Raw genomic sequence first — 16,219 nt, forward strand, 5'->3', positions numbered from 1 at the left:
TGCTGATGGGAATGAAGTTCTGTGCAGCCAGTGGGTTAATATCCCTGTGCAAACAGTGCTGGGGCGGGAGCCCTTCTGTATGCTAATCCCTGAGAACGCTTCTTGGCTGCTAACTGGAAATTGCTGCCTAATCTCAGGATACACGGGACATCTTAAAAGTCAAACTTTGGCCCTTAAAGAAAAGAGGAGGAGAGGGTCTACTCTTTGGTCTCAAACTGGACAAACTGAACTTCAGAGGACTGGAGATGTGAAAGAGGTTCTTTAACTGTTTTTAAAAGACTCGTAAGTATTGTCCAGTCTGCAGAAAAATATTATGGAAGGTTTCACAGACTGTCATTCTGAACAACCAGAGAGCAGAAACTCTTCTTGCACTCGGGAAACAGGCTGCTCCAGGATCGTGTCCCTTTCAGCCAGGTGCCAGTGTAAACCTAATTCTCAGCCTGCAGCACTTAAGCTGGGAGGGGAATATCATTCCCATCTCAAAACTGGTTATGGCAAGACAGAGAGAGCCCGACTGACTTGCTGAAGGTCAAAGAGGATGGGAAGTCAGTGGTGTAAATAGGCAGGCAGGAGCCTGGCATCCTGCTCCTGGGCTGCAGCTCTAACCCAGGAAAGACGACATATCTTCGAAAAATAAAATAAAACAGAATGTAATGTGACTCCATAGCATTAAAATGAAAAGGGAGCTGTGTGTGCTTGTCACCAGGAAGGAGGTGGCAGTGCAAATTATGCAAATACCGAGAAGGCTTGAATGGAGATGACAATGAAATACCAATAAAACAGATTAATATCCTTGAAACTGGGGGAAATGGGATGATCTCCAGTCCTGACTTAATGACTTTTCTAAAGAGAAAGTGGCAAGAGGACCAGTAGAAATGGTTTGGAGAAGAATTAAAATGAGCTTTGTAATGAAACTGTAAAATATAATTACAAACTTCAAAAAATGTTAAAATATTTTTTATGTGAAACAGTCAAATTCTTCATGTAGAAGCAGCAAAGACATTTTGCAGTGGCTATCAGTTTTACTGAGATTTCATCATTTTATGCGATGACAGAGTCCCTTGTCTGGGAAGAGAAAAACACTTAAAGTTGTCCCTTCTTTTACATAACAACAAATTCCCAGCCTGCACCAAACTGGCAGCAAAATATTATAAAACATTAAAGAAGATCACAGAAGTGAGCTGTGTTTGGAAATTTTACTGGCACCCCGTCACCACCAAGTGTTGCATACCCGGCCTTTCCCCAGTCTGAATTGTTACTGGTTCCTTTGCTTTGCAAAGGGAGCAATAGAGCCCGATGTTTAAAATCAGTGGCTGAATAATCTGTTTGGATAACAGCTCTTAATGTGCTTGCTGAAAGGCAAAAGAGTGGAGGAGAGAGGTTTTTCCTTTTGGGCAGAGAAGCTGCAGGAGCCCGCTCTGGGGGCTGAGGGAAGATGGAGAGCACAACCCCTTCTCATGGCTTTCCTGTGCAGGGCTGTATTTGCGGAGGGTGGGTAGAGCTTGTCCTGTGGAGTCCTTCACTGATGGAATTAAATCACCTTGACCTGGCGATTTAATGGCTTCATTTTCTTCCACTTAAACCTGCTTTTTGCCCAGGTGCAACAGATCTGAACTAGGGGTTTGATGTGGGTGTCGCTGTGTGAATGAAGCGACAGCGGAGCCAATTTCTCCGGCCCAGACGAGGCGGGGAGCTTTGATCAGGCTTACAGCAGCCTCGCACACGACACCTAACCATATGCTCCATGTCTTGTAAATGTTGCCATCCGCTTAAATAGTCTGGTTCCTTAAGCTGTGCTCTTTTGTATTTTGCATGGCGATAAGCCGGGCTGTGAGAGGAGGCAGGGATGGTGCGTTCGTTGAGATGTTCCAGTGCAAGAGAAGGATGCCCTCTGATTCCTTTTTGATATGCAGTCTTTCAATAGATGCCGGTAGCCAAGGAAAATTTAAAGCAGAGAAGCTACCAACACCTCTGCAGCAAAAGCCAAACAAAGACAGAGGCTGAAAGAAATCCCTCTCCTAGCAGACGAAGACTCGTCTTTGAAGGAAACTTTAAATAGATGCAAGCCAGCTCCAGCCAGGATCCAAAGCCAAGCTGAGAAAAGGAGGGGAGCGGGGGAGAAACCCACCAAACGCCTTTAGCCTCGGAGAGAAGCAGCTTTCCCCCTCTAGAGCAAGCAATGGCGCTAGAAAAAGAGGCTCCTGAGCACACTGGGGAAAGGGAAGGGGGAAGGTTAGGAACCAGAAGCCGGCTGGCAGCAAGGACTAGGAGAATATATTACAACCCGCAGTATTAATAACCAGCCTGTCTCCACTGCCCTTATTTCTGTCTCTTGCTTCATTTTCTTCCTTTTGTTCCTTTGATGGGTTCCCCCAGCCTCCCCTCTGAACAGTTATTACATGGTTTGTGCAGCTGCTCTGCCTTCGTTTTACAGGGCAGCCAAATCCACAGGCTGCCGTGCTCTTAGCTGGCAGGGGAAGGCTGGGAGCCTGCTGACCGGTTTGTGCCTGTGCTGCTTCTCGTCGGCTGCCCTGCGAGGAGGCTCCTTTGCCGCGTGGGGTTTTGTTGCGCTCAGCAAAAGGAAGGCACCGGTTTTGTCCCAGCCCTCCGGGCTGCGGAGAGGTGCAGGTGGTTGCATTAAACCAACAAGGCTGGGGAGGCCTCGACTTCTTTAGGATCTCCTGTGGTCTGCAGGGGAGGGTGGATTTCTCCTTCCCGTGTCCCCATTTACTCTATGTCCAGGGTAGGTCTCTTTTTTTGTTGTTGTTTTCATCCCAAAATGATTTTGAGTGTCCTCTCCTCCCTTCGGCCACTGCTGCCCCTCCAGGGGACAGAAATCTCCTCTTGGGAATTTCCTCTGCATGGCAGGAGCTCGGGAACAGCCTCTGCCTCCGCTGAGCAGAAGGTGGCCATTCCCATTTCAGAGCAGGTTCAAACTTATAGAAAGGATCATAGTAGCTTTTATGAGGATTTGGAAAAGTAAAGTGTTATTTAGAGGAACAATTTGCGGTGTTAAGGGGAGGAAGGATAGAGAGCCCCTCCGTCTGAGCAATAAAGGCCCTTATGGATGCGTTAGCCGCTCAGCTCTATGCGTTCAGTAGTTTTTCTCTTGTGAGTAATCATTCAAGAAGTGGAGACGCAGGCAATGGGAGCTGCTTGCAGAGAAAGCAGGGCTGGGAAAGATGCCCTGGAGGACTTAGCCTGGAGTGTGTCCTTGCTGCCCAACAGTTTGAAATATAGTATCAATTAAAGCTTCCCATTTTTACAGCCTGCATCGAGGTTATATATGGTGTGGGTGGATGTTTGTATCTGGATATTTTAGTGGGAGCGGTAGGTGAGATCCTCTGTTGCGTACAGAAGGAAGGAAGAGCAACATTTAGCTGGGGGCTCGTAGCGCTTTGTTTATAAGTGGAAATAAAGGAAAGGGCATAAACTAGGTTTCTGTCACTTCAGAGACATCTCAGAACGTTCACAACCTCTGTCCTCCCTCTTTGGAGACGCCTGCCAGGGAAAACGTGCTAATCCCTGTCTTAACCATCCCTGGACTCTGCACTTTGTGGTGTATGTAGGTCAGTGAGCAAAGGCACCACGCGTGCAACCACTTTCCTGCCAGCGGGCCTTGGCCTCCCATCAGCGGGCTCCACTTCCAGCTGACAGCGGAGCTCTTGCCCCTGGACCAGCCTGGCCAAACATCCCGATGCTGGTATTTCTGCCGGTGCAGCTTCAGCCCACTTGCAAACATGGATGAATCTCCCCATGATGACCACCAGCACCTCCGGTCTGCCCTGGAAGCAAAGGGGGAAGGAGAGCAAGGAGCCTGCACCCGCGCAAAGCCCCGGCGAGGTGCAGCGGCTCGCTGGCGCCCAGCTGATTCGAGCCTGGGGAGCTGCAGTGCCGAGTTGCTGCTTGAGACCACGTAAGACCTGCAAGCCAAAGCCCGCGCTTTGGGTTTGAGCCTGCGCTTGGTGCGCCTGCCTCTCTCCGTCTGACTGCTGACGTTCGGTGATTGTCACGCAGCTGATCAGTAATTGTTTCATCTGAAGATTATTTATTTCCTTCCCCCCTGATTGTTTCCTCCAAGACGCCGGTGGAATTGGATGCTGCTATTAGCAGCTTTTGTTAATTTTCCCCGAAGATTGACTGAGCTCTGCTGACTGCAATTGTTGGGCTCGCAACAACTTCTCATTTTGTTTTTAATTAAATTTGTTGCTTTAAATTGTTTGCTTTTGACATCTCCTGCTCAATCTTGTGCAGCCCTCAGAGGTGACCAGGCATTAGTTTGTTTCCTCAGACGTTTGCCCGCGTGCGCGCTCAGCACGTGCCGCGCATGCGGGTGCATAGAAATGAGCAGTCGAGCCCAGGACCTGGGGAACCGGCTGCCTCTCTGCCCGCACTGGCCAGGTTTCGTGCTCCTGCTTTTATAGCAAGGTAACGCTGGATGTGCTCTTTGACTTACAAACGAAGCACCCCCGGTTTACGCCAGAAGGATGGAGAAGAAGGTCTAATCTCAGAGGGATCTGCCTGAGCTTTCCCTGCCAGCAAACAGGAGTCCCAGGCTCCCTCGCTGGTCAGAACCTTATCAACATCCCCTGAAATCAATAGAAGGAATTGTCTGGCTTTAAATCAGGCTTTTCTTCTGCTATTTTATCAACCCCAAGCCATTCTGTCGCACAAAAGCCTGTTTCACCGCGTGGAGACCTGTGTCAGTGCTTCAACAGAAGCAATATATTCCCATTTTAGAGTCGGTGTCGAGCCTGGCTGACCCAGACACCGCATGTTTCTGGTAAGGTGACTGTATTTGGGGACAGCTTTGCAGATTGTGTTTAATTTCATCAGCTCTTAGTCAGCAGGTCACCTCCGTGTCTGCGGTACGGCTCGCTGTTGTTCCCACGGCTGTTCGGCTGGCAAGAAAATGTGAGCAAATGGCTGCAGCGTTACCAGATATGAACTCTAAATATTAACATCAATTTATAAACTGTATCAGCTTGGATCAAAGGGATTCCAAGACTGCTCTGCGGCGTGAACGCTCTTTGCATGAAGAACTAATATGATCCTGCAGGCTGAAGTACATCATGTTTTTATCGTTCCTGTGACAGGCTTTTCTGATCCCGAGCTCCTCTCTTCCCTTTGCCGGCCCGGCTCTCCCACCCCTTCGTGCCGCGAGCGCGCCTGCCGCGAACACAGCCTCGCCGGCCCGTGGCACTCGGTTTGTCCTGTTTATCCGAGCGAGGGGAGGGATTGGCGCTGATATTTGGATGATGTCGGCAGCCGTTCGGAGCAGGGAGTCGTGGTGTCCCGAGGGAGGCAGGTTTTGAACTCGGTGGCAGTGGGGAGCTGCATCTCCCAGCACTTGCTGAGCTTAGACCAACGTGATTTAACCTCTAATTTGGGAGGGATGGTGAGGGAAGAGTGCAGTTTGGCCAGCTAACCCTGCAAGCCCGCCGGGAGGACGGATGGAGAGACGCACGTGTTGGCGCCCAGCCCCACGGGAGGAGTGCCGGCCTGCTCGCAGCACGGTGGCGAGTCGTTCCCTGCAAGCTGACTTGGACCATATTTGCTTTCAAATGAAAATACATGGGATAACTGCAGCAGCAATAACTGCGGCAATGCAGAGAGCGTTTTCTGAGGTTGTGTAGCTGGGAACATACTATTTCACTTTTTAATTCCCCTGACAAGTGGTGGTGTTGATGTACGATCTCTTGATGAGTAGGCATTAGCTTGCCTTGATCCTGTGGCTTATTAACTTTTCACGTGCTGCCTGCTTCACTGTATTTTCTGCTTCGGCACTCCCGGGAGGATGGTGTTGGTGCCGGACGAAAAACTCCTCCATTCACAAACATTTATATATTTTTTTAAAGTTTATTGTACCTCATTCATCATATACCTTGTGGATTAGATTTAGGCTGGGTTTCTCTGAACTCTTGTCCAACATCTAGAGAACGTAGCCGAGAAACAGCCTCAGGCTGGAGCGTGGGAGTTGGGAGATGCTGAACGTTAAGTAGAAGCTTTTCTTTAGGAATCTGATTTCTGTTTTAGCCGTTGCTGCCTCAAATGCCTACCGAGGATGTGAACGCGTTATTGTGAACACCTGTGCAATTATATTGTCTAAGAGCACAATGGGGGATATTGTGGCTGCTGGGAATTTGACTGCTGGGTCCTCCTCTGGGCCCCCCTGGATCCTGAGGTCCCTGCAGCATCCGTCCTGGGGGCTGCTCGCCCCCTCTGGCCCTTGCGTGGGGAGGGGACCTGGAGGACACGGATTAAGGGACAAAGCAGGGGCCAAGCTCAGGGCTGCCGGCACGCAGGGCCGAGAGAGAATCACAGAAGGGTTGAGGTTGGAAGGACCTCTGGAGATCATCTAGTCCAACGCCCTGCTCCAGCAGGGTCACCTAGAGCACTTTTCCAAGGATTGTGAGAGGAGAAGCAAGAGCGAAGCTGGCTGCCAACAGCAGTTCTCAGGTTTTGTTTGCTTTTGTTCAACAAAGCACCTCAAAAATGACCTCAAAAAGCATACTCAAGCTCTCCCAGTCATGCCGTGAGCGTGATGGTGCCCGGCAGTGGGGAGGCAAAGGACCCTTTCGTTCGATCGGGGAGCGAGGCTTTAGCCCAAGTCTCTTGCAGGAGTCAAATCCACTGGCACGTTCGCACTCAAGCGTTTTGGTTCCACTTGGATTTGGGAAAATGTTGGCAAGTCACTTTCTGTATCAAATTAAATAAGTGCATTTTTTTTGTTGGAAGTTCAGCCCTGGTGAAAGCTAGACGTGCTTCCAGGAAAACCCAAAGAAAGAGCCTGTGAGCATTATCAAGAAAGTGCCATTTAATGATTAAAACGTAACCCTGCTCCTCCCACAGAAAAAAGATGGTTTGAGTCTTAACTGTAATTACATGCAGATTTTTATCACTAATTTGCTTTGCCCATGTAAAAAATGGGCGGATTTGAGCATGTTTCTAACCCCCGGAGTCCTGGGCTGTGAGCCGCTGCAGGTCGGGGAGCGCTGGTGCAAACGAAGGGCAGCCTGGAGTCAAGCGCCGCTTGTGATTCAAGGTGGATTCAGGTTGGCCGATAGAAAAATAAACAAAAGAGAAAAGAATATGTATAAACTTCTCTTGTTTTAAAAAAAGTTATCAACTTAACTTTTGGTTGAGTCATTTCCCCTTTATTTGCGAGAGAAAATATTTGAAAAGCAAGATGAAATTGAAATCTTCGCTTTGAGCCTGGTGTGATGGTCTCCCTGCTTTCAATTTAGAATGAAGAATTGAAATTCAAATTTGAAGAGGTGAAATAATTCCAAAATTGCCAAGTTTGGAGCTGAGGAGGAGAGAGGGGGAGGAGAGCTGAGCACTGCATTAATTTGTGGATGCAATCCTCCACCAAGCCCCATTTTCTCGCTCAGGTCGGTGTGTGTCTGTCCTGGGAATTGAACCTCTGTCTGACTCTTCGTCTGAAATTTCTGAAAGAAATTAAAAAAGCAGAATATTTTATTCTTTGGTACAAGGATTGGAAAGAGAACGCCGATCAATGGAAAGAGCTGATAAGGGAGGAGTTGCCTTTTTGGGAAACGTTCTTTCAAGTTTAACAGGAAAAAAAAAAGAAGAATAGGTCTCTAAAGGAATTGAATAGGGTTATGCTGTGTAGGTAGAAGTCCTACAGAATGGAGCAGGAGGTACCGTTCTCCCTGTTGTGTCTGGAAAAAAAAGCAGAATAATTCTGGAAGCAGATTGTAATTGTTTGATTCCGCCGGGGCGGGTGCATTAAGAGCGACCTGTAGTATGACTTCCCAGAGCATTCAAACACCGAACGCTAATTTTAGATCAAAAGGAGTTTCGTTGGCCAAGATAGAGCAAATAGACCAAAGAAGACAAAAAGGATAGAGGGAGGAAGAAATACAAATTCTTCAAAAAAAAAAAAAATTTTTTTTTTGATGTCTCCCTTTAAAAATAAAAAAAGAGAGAGAGAGAAAGGAAGAAGGCCCAACCCTTTTGGCTGCCTTTTGGGCGCTTTGTTCTTTTCCCTTGTTAAATATCTATTCTGAGCTGTTTTATCCTGTTTTCTTCTGGCAAATGGTTTTTGAAATGTCAGAACTTCAAGTCTCTTTTGTCAAGGCTTAAGCACTTCCCCTGAACTTTGAAGGAGACCCGCGGACGAGGGACGTGAACTTCTGATGCTGTCTGAGCTGCGTCGGCCTTGATCGGAATCGGAGAAGGAAAAGGGGGAGGAAAAACACACGCGTGCAAAAAGCCCAAGCAAAACAACGCCCCGAAGCCCTTGCGGACCTCGCGGAGCCGGGAGGCGGTCGAGGCTGGACGTCGCCGCGCGTTGAAACCTCGGTGCCGCCGCGCTGCGGCGTTCGCTGTCCGTGCGGGCAGCGGAGCGGAGGGTCCATCCTGCCGCTGGGTCGCGGGGAGCTGGGGGCTGCCGGCTCAGAGGTTTCGCTGTTTTATTCCTCCGTTCAGCTGGTTGATGCTGCGTTGGTGGTTACTTTACCCTGGACCCTAAATATTATCCTGTAAGGGGGGTTTCGCTGCGCTTTTGAATGGGAGACCCTTGCCCTCCGTGCAGCAGACGGAGGGGAGGGCGCTCGCAGCAGGGCGATTTTGATTTCGATTTTGGGTGCGCCGTCTCTTGTGGGTGTCTTCGGGAGGGTTTCTTCCCCAAAACACGCTATGAACATTTATCGGAGATTGCAACCTGCCCGCCCGAGTGCCTGCCGTCAGCGGCGGTTGCAGAGGGCGGTTTGCACCTTCCTGGGTGCCCCGGCTCTGCGCCGACCGTGGGAGCCGCTCGGGGTGCTGGCGTCCCCCCGCTCTGCCCTCTTTTATTGGCGCTTATTAAAAGCCTGCGCGTCGGAGAAAGCACGTCTGGCTGATGTTTCTGACAAACCAAAGGCGTGTGGAACGGCTCTGGCTTAGAAAATGTTTGTTCTGGATAGTTTCTAAAAGGATTTGATGTTCAATCTGCTCCTTTTCAGCTTCTCGAGATATTTTTGATAACTGCATGCTGGCGACTTTTGAAAGCTGTTTTATATGTATCCATTCTTTGAAAATAAAGGCAAAATATGTGCAAAAAGGCTTTGAAAGCTTCAGAATTTTAGCTTTCAAAATATTTGCAAAACTCCTTTTCCTGTTATTTTTTCTTAGGCAAGCTATGAAAAGGATCAAGGTTGGGATTTTTGTTTGTATGTCTGTTTGTATTTGGAGTAAGCGTGAGAGTGATAAGAGTATCTGTGAACATGTCTGAAAATCTTACCCGTCTGAGCTGTGACACACTCAGCTTCAAAGATGTGAGAAGTTTCCTTGCTGGAAAATCTCCTCTCCTTCCTCCCTCCTGGGAAGAAAGGAAAGTGTTTACAATTAACCAAAACCTCTTATTTTTCCCAATTTTTTTTTCTCAGATTCAAGCGGAAAAGCCTCCATTTGACACTGAATTCAGTGATATGGGATTGAAACGATTTTGCTTCTGATGGCGATGCCTTTTTTGTTTTAACTTTTAACATTGAGGGTGATTTTTCAATCAGACTTACTAAAATTGTAGTAAATATTTCATCTTGAAAGTAGCAGGACAAAATCATTTGTTTTCTTTCAGTTATAACTGTGTTATTTTGGGGGAGGTCGTTCTGTGTACATAATGTGGCAAAGCCTGATCAATGTGCAAATTACTTCAGGCTCCCCAAATTTGTGCTTTTTAGTGCAAAGAAAATTCCACCTGGGGCTGGTCAGCCTGTGCCACCCCGCGTCCTGCACGGCTGCAGACCTGCAGCTTGTAGGTGAGGAGAAGCTCGAGAAAATGGCTTGGGCCGTTTGATGGAAAATGCATCCTGCTTTATGTGGACACTGAACTTCTGTCTTCTGCCAAAAAATGTTTTATTGGCTCCCCTCTGGGTGTCACGTTTTGATGTTGCTTTATAAGGTGGCTCCAAAAATAAAGTTGTCTTTTTTTTTTTTTTTTTTTTTTTTTAATGCTCCTCTCCCAGCAGCAAACGGGCTGAGTTTTCCAAAAAAAGAGAAAATTTGGCATCAGTGCCCTAAGTCTGGTAGGTCACTTTGAACCTGCTTTCTTCTCCTAGCAGAGCTCAGAAAATGGGGCTGGAAGGATGCTCCAGAAGTCGCTCCATCCATCACCCGCCCGGACCGCGGGTCCCCTCCACAGAGTGTGTCCGATGTCAGGACACCCTGCCCACTTTGAGTCACCTTCATCTTTATGAATGCTAATTATATGAGTGTTTTGTGTCTGATTTGCTTCGATTAGCTTCAGTCTGGCTGTATTTTAAATAGAAGCGGGGTTCATTAAGCAGCAATTCAGTCGCGAACTGGTGTTGTTGATCTTCAACCTTTAGGGACAGAGGGTGTTGTCTGTACCTCAAAATGTGTTTACATGTTTCTCAAGCCTCTCGAGGTAATTCCAAAAATACAAAACAAAGATTGACAGGATACTACATGTATTTGTATATATAAATAATAAACAGCCCCCAAGGGTGCATGGTGCATTTCCGTTTGGTAAAATAAATCAGTAGTAATTATCATTAGTATTTAAGGATAGCTTTAAATATTCATGGAAAAGAATGAGAATTAAAAGAAAAAATTACCTGGCTCTAAGAGAATACTTTGTGCTCAGTGTTTTGATGTATTCCGCTGGTGCTATGGGATTTACCCCGTAATTTACTGCTAAGGTGTGTCTGAGCTGTATCAGGCAGCCTTGGTGACTGAGGCTCCTTCCTTGCTGTGTCCCCAGAAACAGCAGGATACTGCATCTCTACTTTTCATTTGCTTGTACAGTCAGTAGTTTGGCCACCTTCATCGGCTGTGAGTGTAAAGATGCATCTGTGCGTGTGTTTATGGTGTATAAACAGTATAAATGTAAAAGACGCAACTTTACATGCCCAAATTAGGGCTCAGATTTTTATGGTGCTGAGATCTCAGTATTTGTGAGAATGAGGTCACTCGCTTGAATGCTGGACTTCAGGCTCTACTTTTTTATGTTCTGCATGGATAGCATGGTGCAGGATGAAGTTTAGACGGGCTCCTTCCTTCTATAGCACCAATGATTCTCATTCAAAAGGAAATCAGTAGTTTGAACTCAAGCAAGTTCATAAGGGGCAGTTGCTGCTGTGTGTGTTTGTTTGTTTTTAAGTCTCTTGGCTTTCTTTGAGCTAAAAAGTCATGCAGTGTTTAGAAAAGTGAGTCCTTTACTAAGTGATATAAGCTCTCAAGTTGCATGAAAACGTGCCCTGGATCTGTAGACTTACCGTCCTTGAGTAATCATTAAGAAAGGTTTGAGTTTTCAGATGCTAGTTGCAAAGTTTGCCCATGCTTCCAAATTGTGACTGAAGTCCTAGCACTTGATGGAAGGATGCCTGTTAGCTCCTTGTCTATCTGACGTTTGACCTTGCCAACTCTTCTTTGAAGGTTTTTTCTCCCCCTGTTTTTAGAGGCTTTTACCCTGGTAACTTTTGCAAAACACCACTTAAGAGCAGAGGTTTTTTGGCTCCCCTCTGATCTGTGCAGCACTATTATGGAGGCAGTCTTATAATCAATGTAATTGAAGATCAGAGTTAATGAGGACCTCTGTGCCTGCAAAATCCCCCAAGCGATGCAGGGCCTCAGATGTTAGATAAGGAAATGATTGGGCTGAACTGAAAATCTATTTGGCTAATTAGATGATGCATATTCCCAGATGTCAGTGGGGAAAAATACATTTCACAAAATAAAGAAACATAAGATTTCATAAGAAGAGATTTTTGGCAGGAATTCACTTCTGACTCTCAGGAGGGAGAAAGCAAGGGAGTTTCTTTGAGATGAGACTTCTCATATGAGAAGTGTGTTGGGCCAGTTCACTCACAGTGAACCACGAGGAATGAGGTGGGAATAGCACATGTGGCTGCTGCCCATGAATGCCCAGATCCACAATCCAAATATCTCCTGGACACCATCCACATGAGCTGGAGAAGTGATGCTCCAATCTCACAGAGGAGAGTAATTGTCCATATTTCTGCAGAGAGCTGGGAATCAAATCCAGGATCTTGGGATACTTGGTAGTATGGGGGTATCTCAGATAGAGCAGTGTCCCAGATGATGGACTACTGGTTGGGGCACATTCGCATGGAGAGAACTGTGCAGACAACTGAAGTTCTTTGGATCTAAATATTGGTGAATTTAGTATTATTTTGTTGAGCTTGGCCTCACATCAGCTCCTGAAAAATAGAATTGCTCTGATATTGGGACAAATGCTTTTTCTGAGCAACAGTCTTGAAAGAGAAACCAGGAAAAAAGGGTGAAAATGGCTGAATAATCCATCAGAGAGGGCAGGGAAGTCCACAACTGGCCTTCCTTGTGCAATTCACAGCATTTTGTAGGAATGGTCCCTGCTTTGGTACTGTACATGTTAGGGGAGAGGCGTACTGGGGACCGGCAGATCAGATTATGGGATCAGTTATGGGAAATGATGAGACATTAACTCGGAAGTTCTGTTGTGTAGCATACTAATTCTTCAGTGCCTTATTTAAGAAATCTTTTTTTCCTCCTCATGATGTGCTCCCCTTACACGTAAAATGCTTTGCTTTCTTCTTGCACTCACCTAAAGCACTTTTTTTTCCCCACCTTCCAGGCAGCAGCTTTGTGGTGAGTGAGGGGAGCTACTTGGACATCTCCGACTGGTTAAATCCAGCTAAGCTTTCCCTTTACTATCAGATCAACGCCACCTCCCCCTGGGTGAGAGATCTCTGTGGACAGAGGACCACTGATGCCTGTGAACAACTCTGTGATCAAGAGACAGGTAAGCGAGGCCTGGGAAGAGTGAAGACCTTACAAAGCTTGGAGATGTGAGGGAGGAGTTTGGTCTGTCTGTATTTTGACGCACGCTTGGTTTACCTGTACTTTACCTGCTGTTAGGCGCAGAGGACTGAAAGGTACCAGCAGGGTCATACAGTGATGACCCCCATCAGCAAGGTGTTAAGAAGGTGTGCGCCGGGAGGGGGATTAGAAATAGTTGACCTATCGGTTCTTTGGCAAGGCTGGAAGGACTGCAGGTGCACGGAGTTTAGCTGCTTCTAAGCTGAGCTATCTCACTGTCCAGGCTGGAAAATCTAATTATGAGCTTAGCCCTGGCCCCTTCCCCTTTTTTTTTTTTAAACTCTTCCACTGCGGAGCATGGCATTTCTTGTTAGTGCTTCTGCCTGGTGCGACCTAGGTTTGATCTCTCCTCTGGCCCTTCCTTGTAGAGTTCCAGGGTCTGTTGTCTTTCTTAATATATAAATGACCTTTTTCCTATGTGTGCTCTGCTTACACACAAAACCAATAGCCTGTGAAGCAGCAGCCAGTTGTGCTAGGACTCTTAAGATGTGGGGCCAGGCAAAGGAGAAGTGTCATGCTCTCCTCCTGGTCTATGCACTCCTGGTACGCCATGGGAGCTACAGGCACCTGCAATCCTGTTCTGTCCGGGCACCATGCAAGTCGTGCAGTGAGAAACCTGCCTCTGATGCCTGCAATGAGCCAGGACTGCAGAAGACAAGAAATGTACAGTTAGGGAATGAGGCAAGGGGTGGGTACAGGGTGGGAAATACATGCGTGAGTAGGTGTGTGACCCTGGCCAAGTGACATTTCTTGTGAGGTGACATCTCAGCTGGTGCAGATAATGAGGGGACAGGCCCTGGTGTGTGAAGGTGGCTCTGTGGGTGTGCTGCTTTTTTTGTAATGAGGGGCCTGCCATGCCCCTGCAGGGCTGAGAAGAGCTCCTGCTTCCCAGTGCCTCACCTCTGGATGCCTTCTTGGCAGAGTGGAGAGAAGTGGCCCTGTTGCTCTTGGCATGCTCTGCATCTAAAGAGCATGCAAATGGTCCCGACTCCTTGCAGAGAAACCTTTCTCAGGTTAACTCCTGGCTCTCCGTGAGGGCCATTTCCCTCCTCCTTTGGCAGTGAGAGCTTCTCTGCTACCTCTGTGTTTGTGTGTGAGACTTTCTGATTGCTAGAAGGGACGTTGTTTCCTGGTTTTGCCAGTGGATTTGAAGAGGGACAGCTCGCTGAGGAGAAGGCTCCATCCTGCCATGGGCTGTGCCCCTAGTACACGGTGTCCTGAGAGGAAGAAATCCTCCTGAACCATGAGCTGTGAATCATGAATAAGGTGTGGACTGGGCGTAACCTCTGTCTTCATCTGTCCGTTCTCAGCTGAGATCATAATACCATACGTGTTGTCATAGCTCCGTTTTCCTGGTCAAGACAACATTCCCTTTTCGGTAGTCTGTTTTTTCAAGGCTTGTCTGCATGGAGACACTGACAGGCATAGCTGAAGCAGAATAACTATTCTAGCTGCGTTCCCCAGGTGGACAAGCCCTCAATATCACCTACGATCCCCAGAACGGCTGGATGGTCGGGAGCAGCCTCCCAAGCAGATGGAGAGGGTGCAGGGAGAAGGCTCTTCTCTTCCGCATGTTCTAATGCAGAAGAATCATTTCAGGCATCTGTGATATGCAGCCGCCTCTGAGGGAGAGGGAAGATGAGTTCACCTATCCCTGGTTCAGGGGAGGAGAAAAGAAAAAAATTCTGCCTCTGGCTGAAACCACGGGGAGACCGTATGGAGGTAAAACGTGATTTCCCGGTTGGAACGAGCCCTGCAGCTCTGCTTGCAAGCCCCATGCTGTCCTTGGCATCAAAAAGGACTAGTTTAATCCTCATGCAGTCTCTGCTCTTTTAAAACTGCTGTTTTGCCATACTTGCCCAGCTGCTGCTCCCCATGTGCCTCTCGCTCGCTGGAGCAACTTGTTTCTCCTGCTGGATGCCCCATGCTTGAGCAGGATGCGTCAGATCTGGTTTACAGTGCTCATTATCCCAGGAGGTGCTCTGCTTTGTATCCTAACTGCGCTATATCCTAACCTCGCCGGCCGCTTTGTAGCTCCCTTCCCCGTTTTCCGTCCTCTCTGCTGTACCCAGTGCATTGGCGGTAGAAACCCGGGGTGGCGACAGCTCAGCCTGTTGCTGGAGCCTGCTGCATTCTTCACGTCGCTGGGTCACCAGTCACTGGAAAGAGCAAGCGAGCAGCCCCTGCCCTGGAGCTGGTGGAGCACCAGGGCTTGCCGGGTGGCAGAGCTTAGTATGTGGCATATTGCAATGCGTGTTTTCTCCCCAGGGCCTCGTGTGAGCTGCTTTGAGCCAGCGTATTCCCTGAGCGCAGCGAGCGGAGCTAAGGGCAGAGCAGCTGGGATCTGAACCGGCAGGTGCCCCAGCTGGAATTTGTAAATCAGCTTCTTTCCTCTTTCTTCCAGCCTTGAAATTTGCACGTAGATAGTGCAAAATCTTTCTTCCTTCTACGCCAGCTGCTTCTTCAGGGGTAGAGCAGCACAGGCTGGTAGGGCTACTGATTTTCAGAGCCTAACTCTGAGACTCCTTTAATGGTGTCCAAACTTTATGAAGAGCTGAGCAACCACCCACTGAAAATTAGGCCTTTGTAAGTGTCTGTTTGACACCCTACCTTACCCCAGGAATTTTACAGTCTCTGTGAGCATCCCAAGTGATGTATGCTGGGGGTTTCCCCTGCCCTCAGTCCTCTCTGGGCTGGGTGAAGCATTCAGGAGAAGGAGCCTGGCAGCAGGTGGTGCTTGAAAGTTCAACCAAAGTGATGAGGGAAGGTGCCTCATCAGCCTTGGGCAGACGCGCGGTTGCACAGAGTATGAGGCTCTTCGTGTCTGGGAAATGAGCGCCCTGAAGGCTTCTCCCCGCGAACACCAGCAGGGCCAGCCTTGAGGTGCTCTAGCACACTTGCAGCTAGTTTGACTTCAGTCTTCCCCTTAGAGACCACTTGCCACTGCAGTGTAAATACAGCCTTGTTCCAAAGCTTCCTTGCTGTAATTCGCCTCTGAGGTATAGGCAGACCTCTTCCACTTCTGCGAGGAGGAGTCTTCTTCTGCGGCAGTGCTGAGGGTTCACGGCACAGGTGATCAGAGGGCACCGGTTCACTTGTGCACTGTCTGGTGTGACTCCACTCTTACCCCTTCCCAGGACAGAAGACTCTTCTGGGGTTGAGTTTTATGTAACATCTGTCTTTGATGGGCTAATTCATGACTCAAGCCACCAAGTACTACTTCAATATGAAGAATAATCAACACTGAAAACTGTAGTTCTGAAACACTAGGAAATGCCAAAATATGCTGTGCTTGCCTGACCTTGATTTGCCTTCCCTTGTGTCTTTGCAGTGTGACTCATTCTTTAATTGAATGATTGCTGCCCCCTGACAA

General features: G+C 48.0%; 1 protein-coding gene across 1 annotated transcript in view; it reads left to right on the forward strand.

Annotated features, from left to right (window-relative positions):
* Positions 1-16,219, forward strand: part of ASTN2 (astrotactin 2) — a 433,335-nt gene that overhangs the window by 168,397 nt on the left and 248,719 nt on the right. Inside the window, exon 7 of the mRNA XM_067309282.1 lies at positions 12,602-12,769. Coding sequence (XP_067165383.1) covers positions 12,602-12,769 — 168 coding nt within the window. The remainder of the gene's footprint in view (positions 1-12,601; positions 12,770-16,219) is intronic.

The sequence above is a fragment of the Apteryx mantelli genome, chromosome 21, assembly GCF_036417845.1.
Source record: "Apteryx mantelli isolate bAptMan1 chromosome 21, bAptMan1.hap1, whole genome shotgun sequence".
Taxonomy (NCBI): Eukaryota; Metazoa; Chordata; class Aves; order Apterygiformes; family Apterygidae; genus Apteryx; species Apteryx mantelli.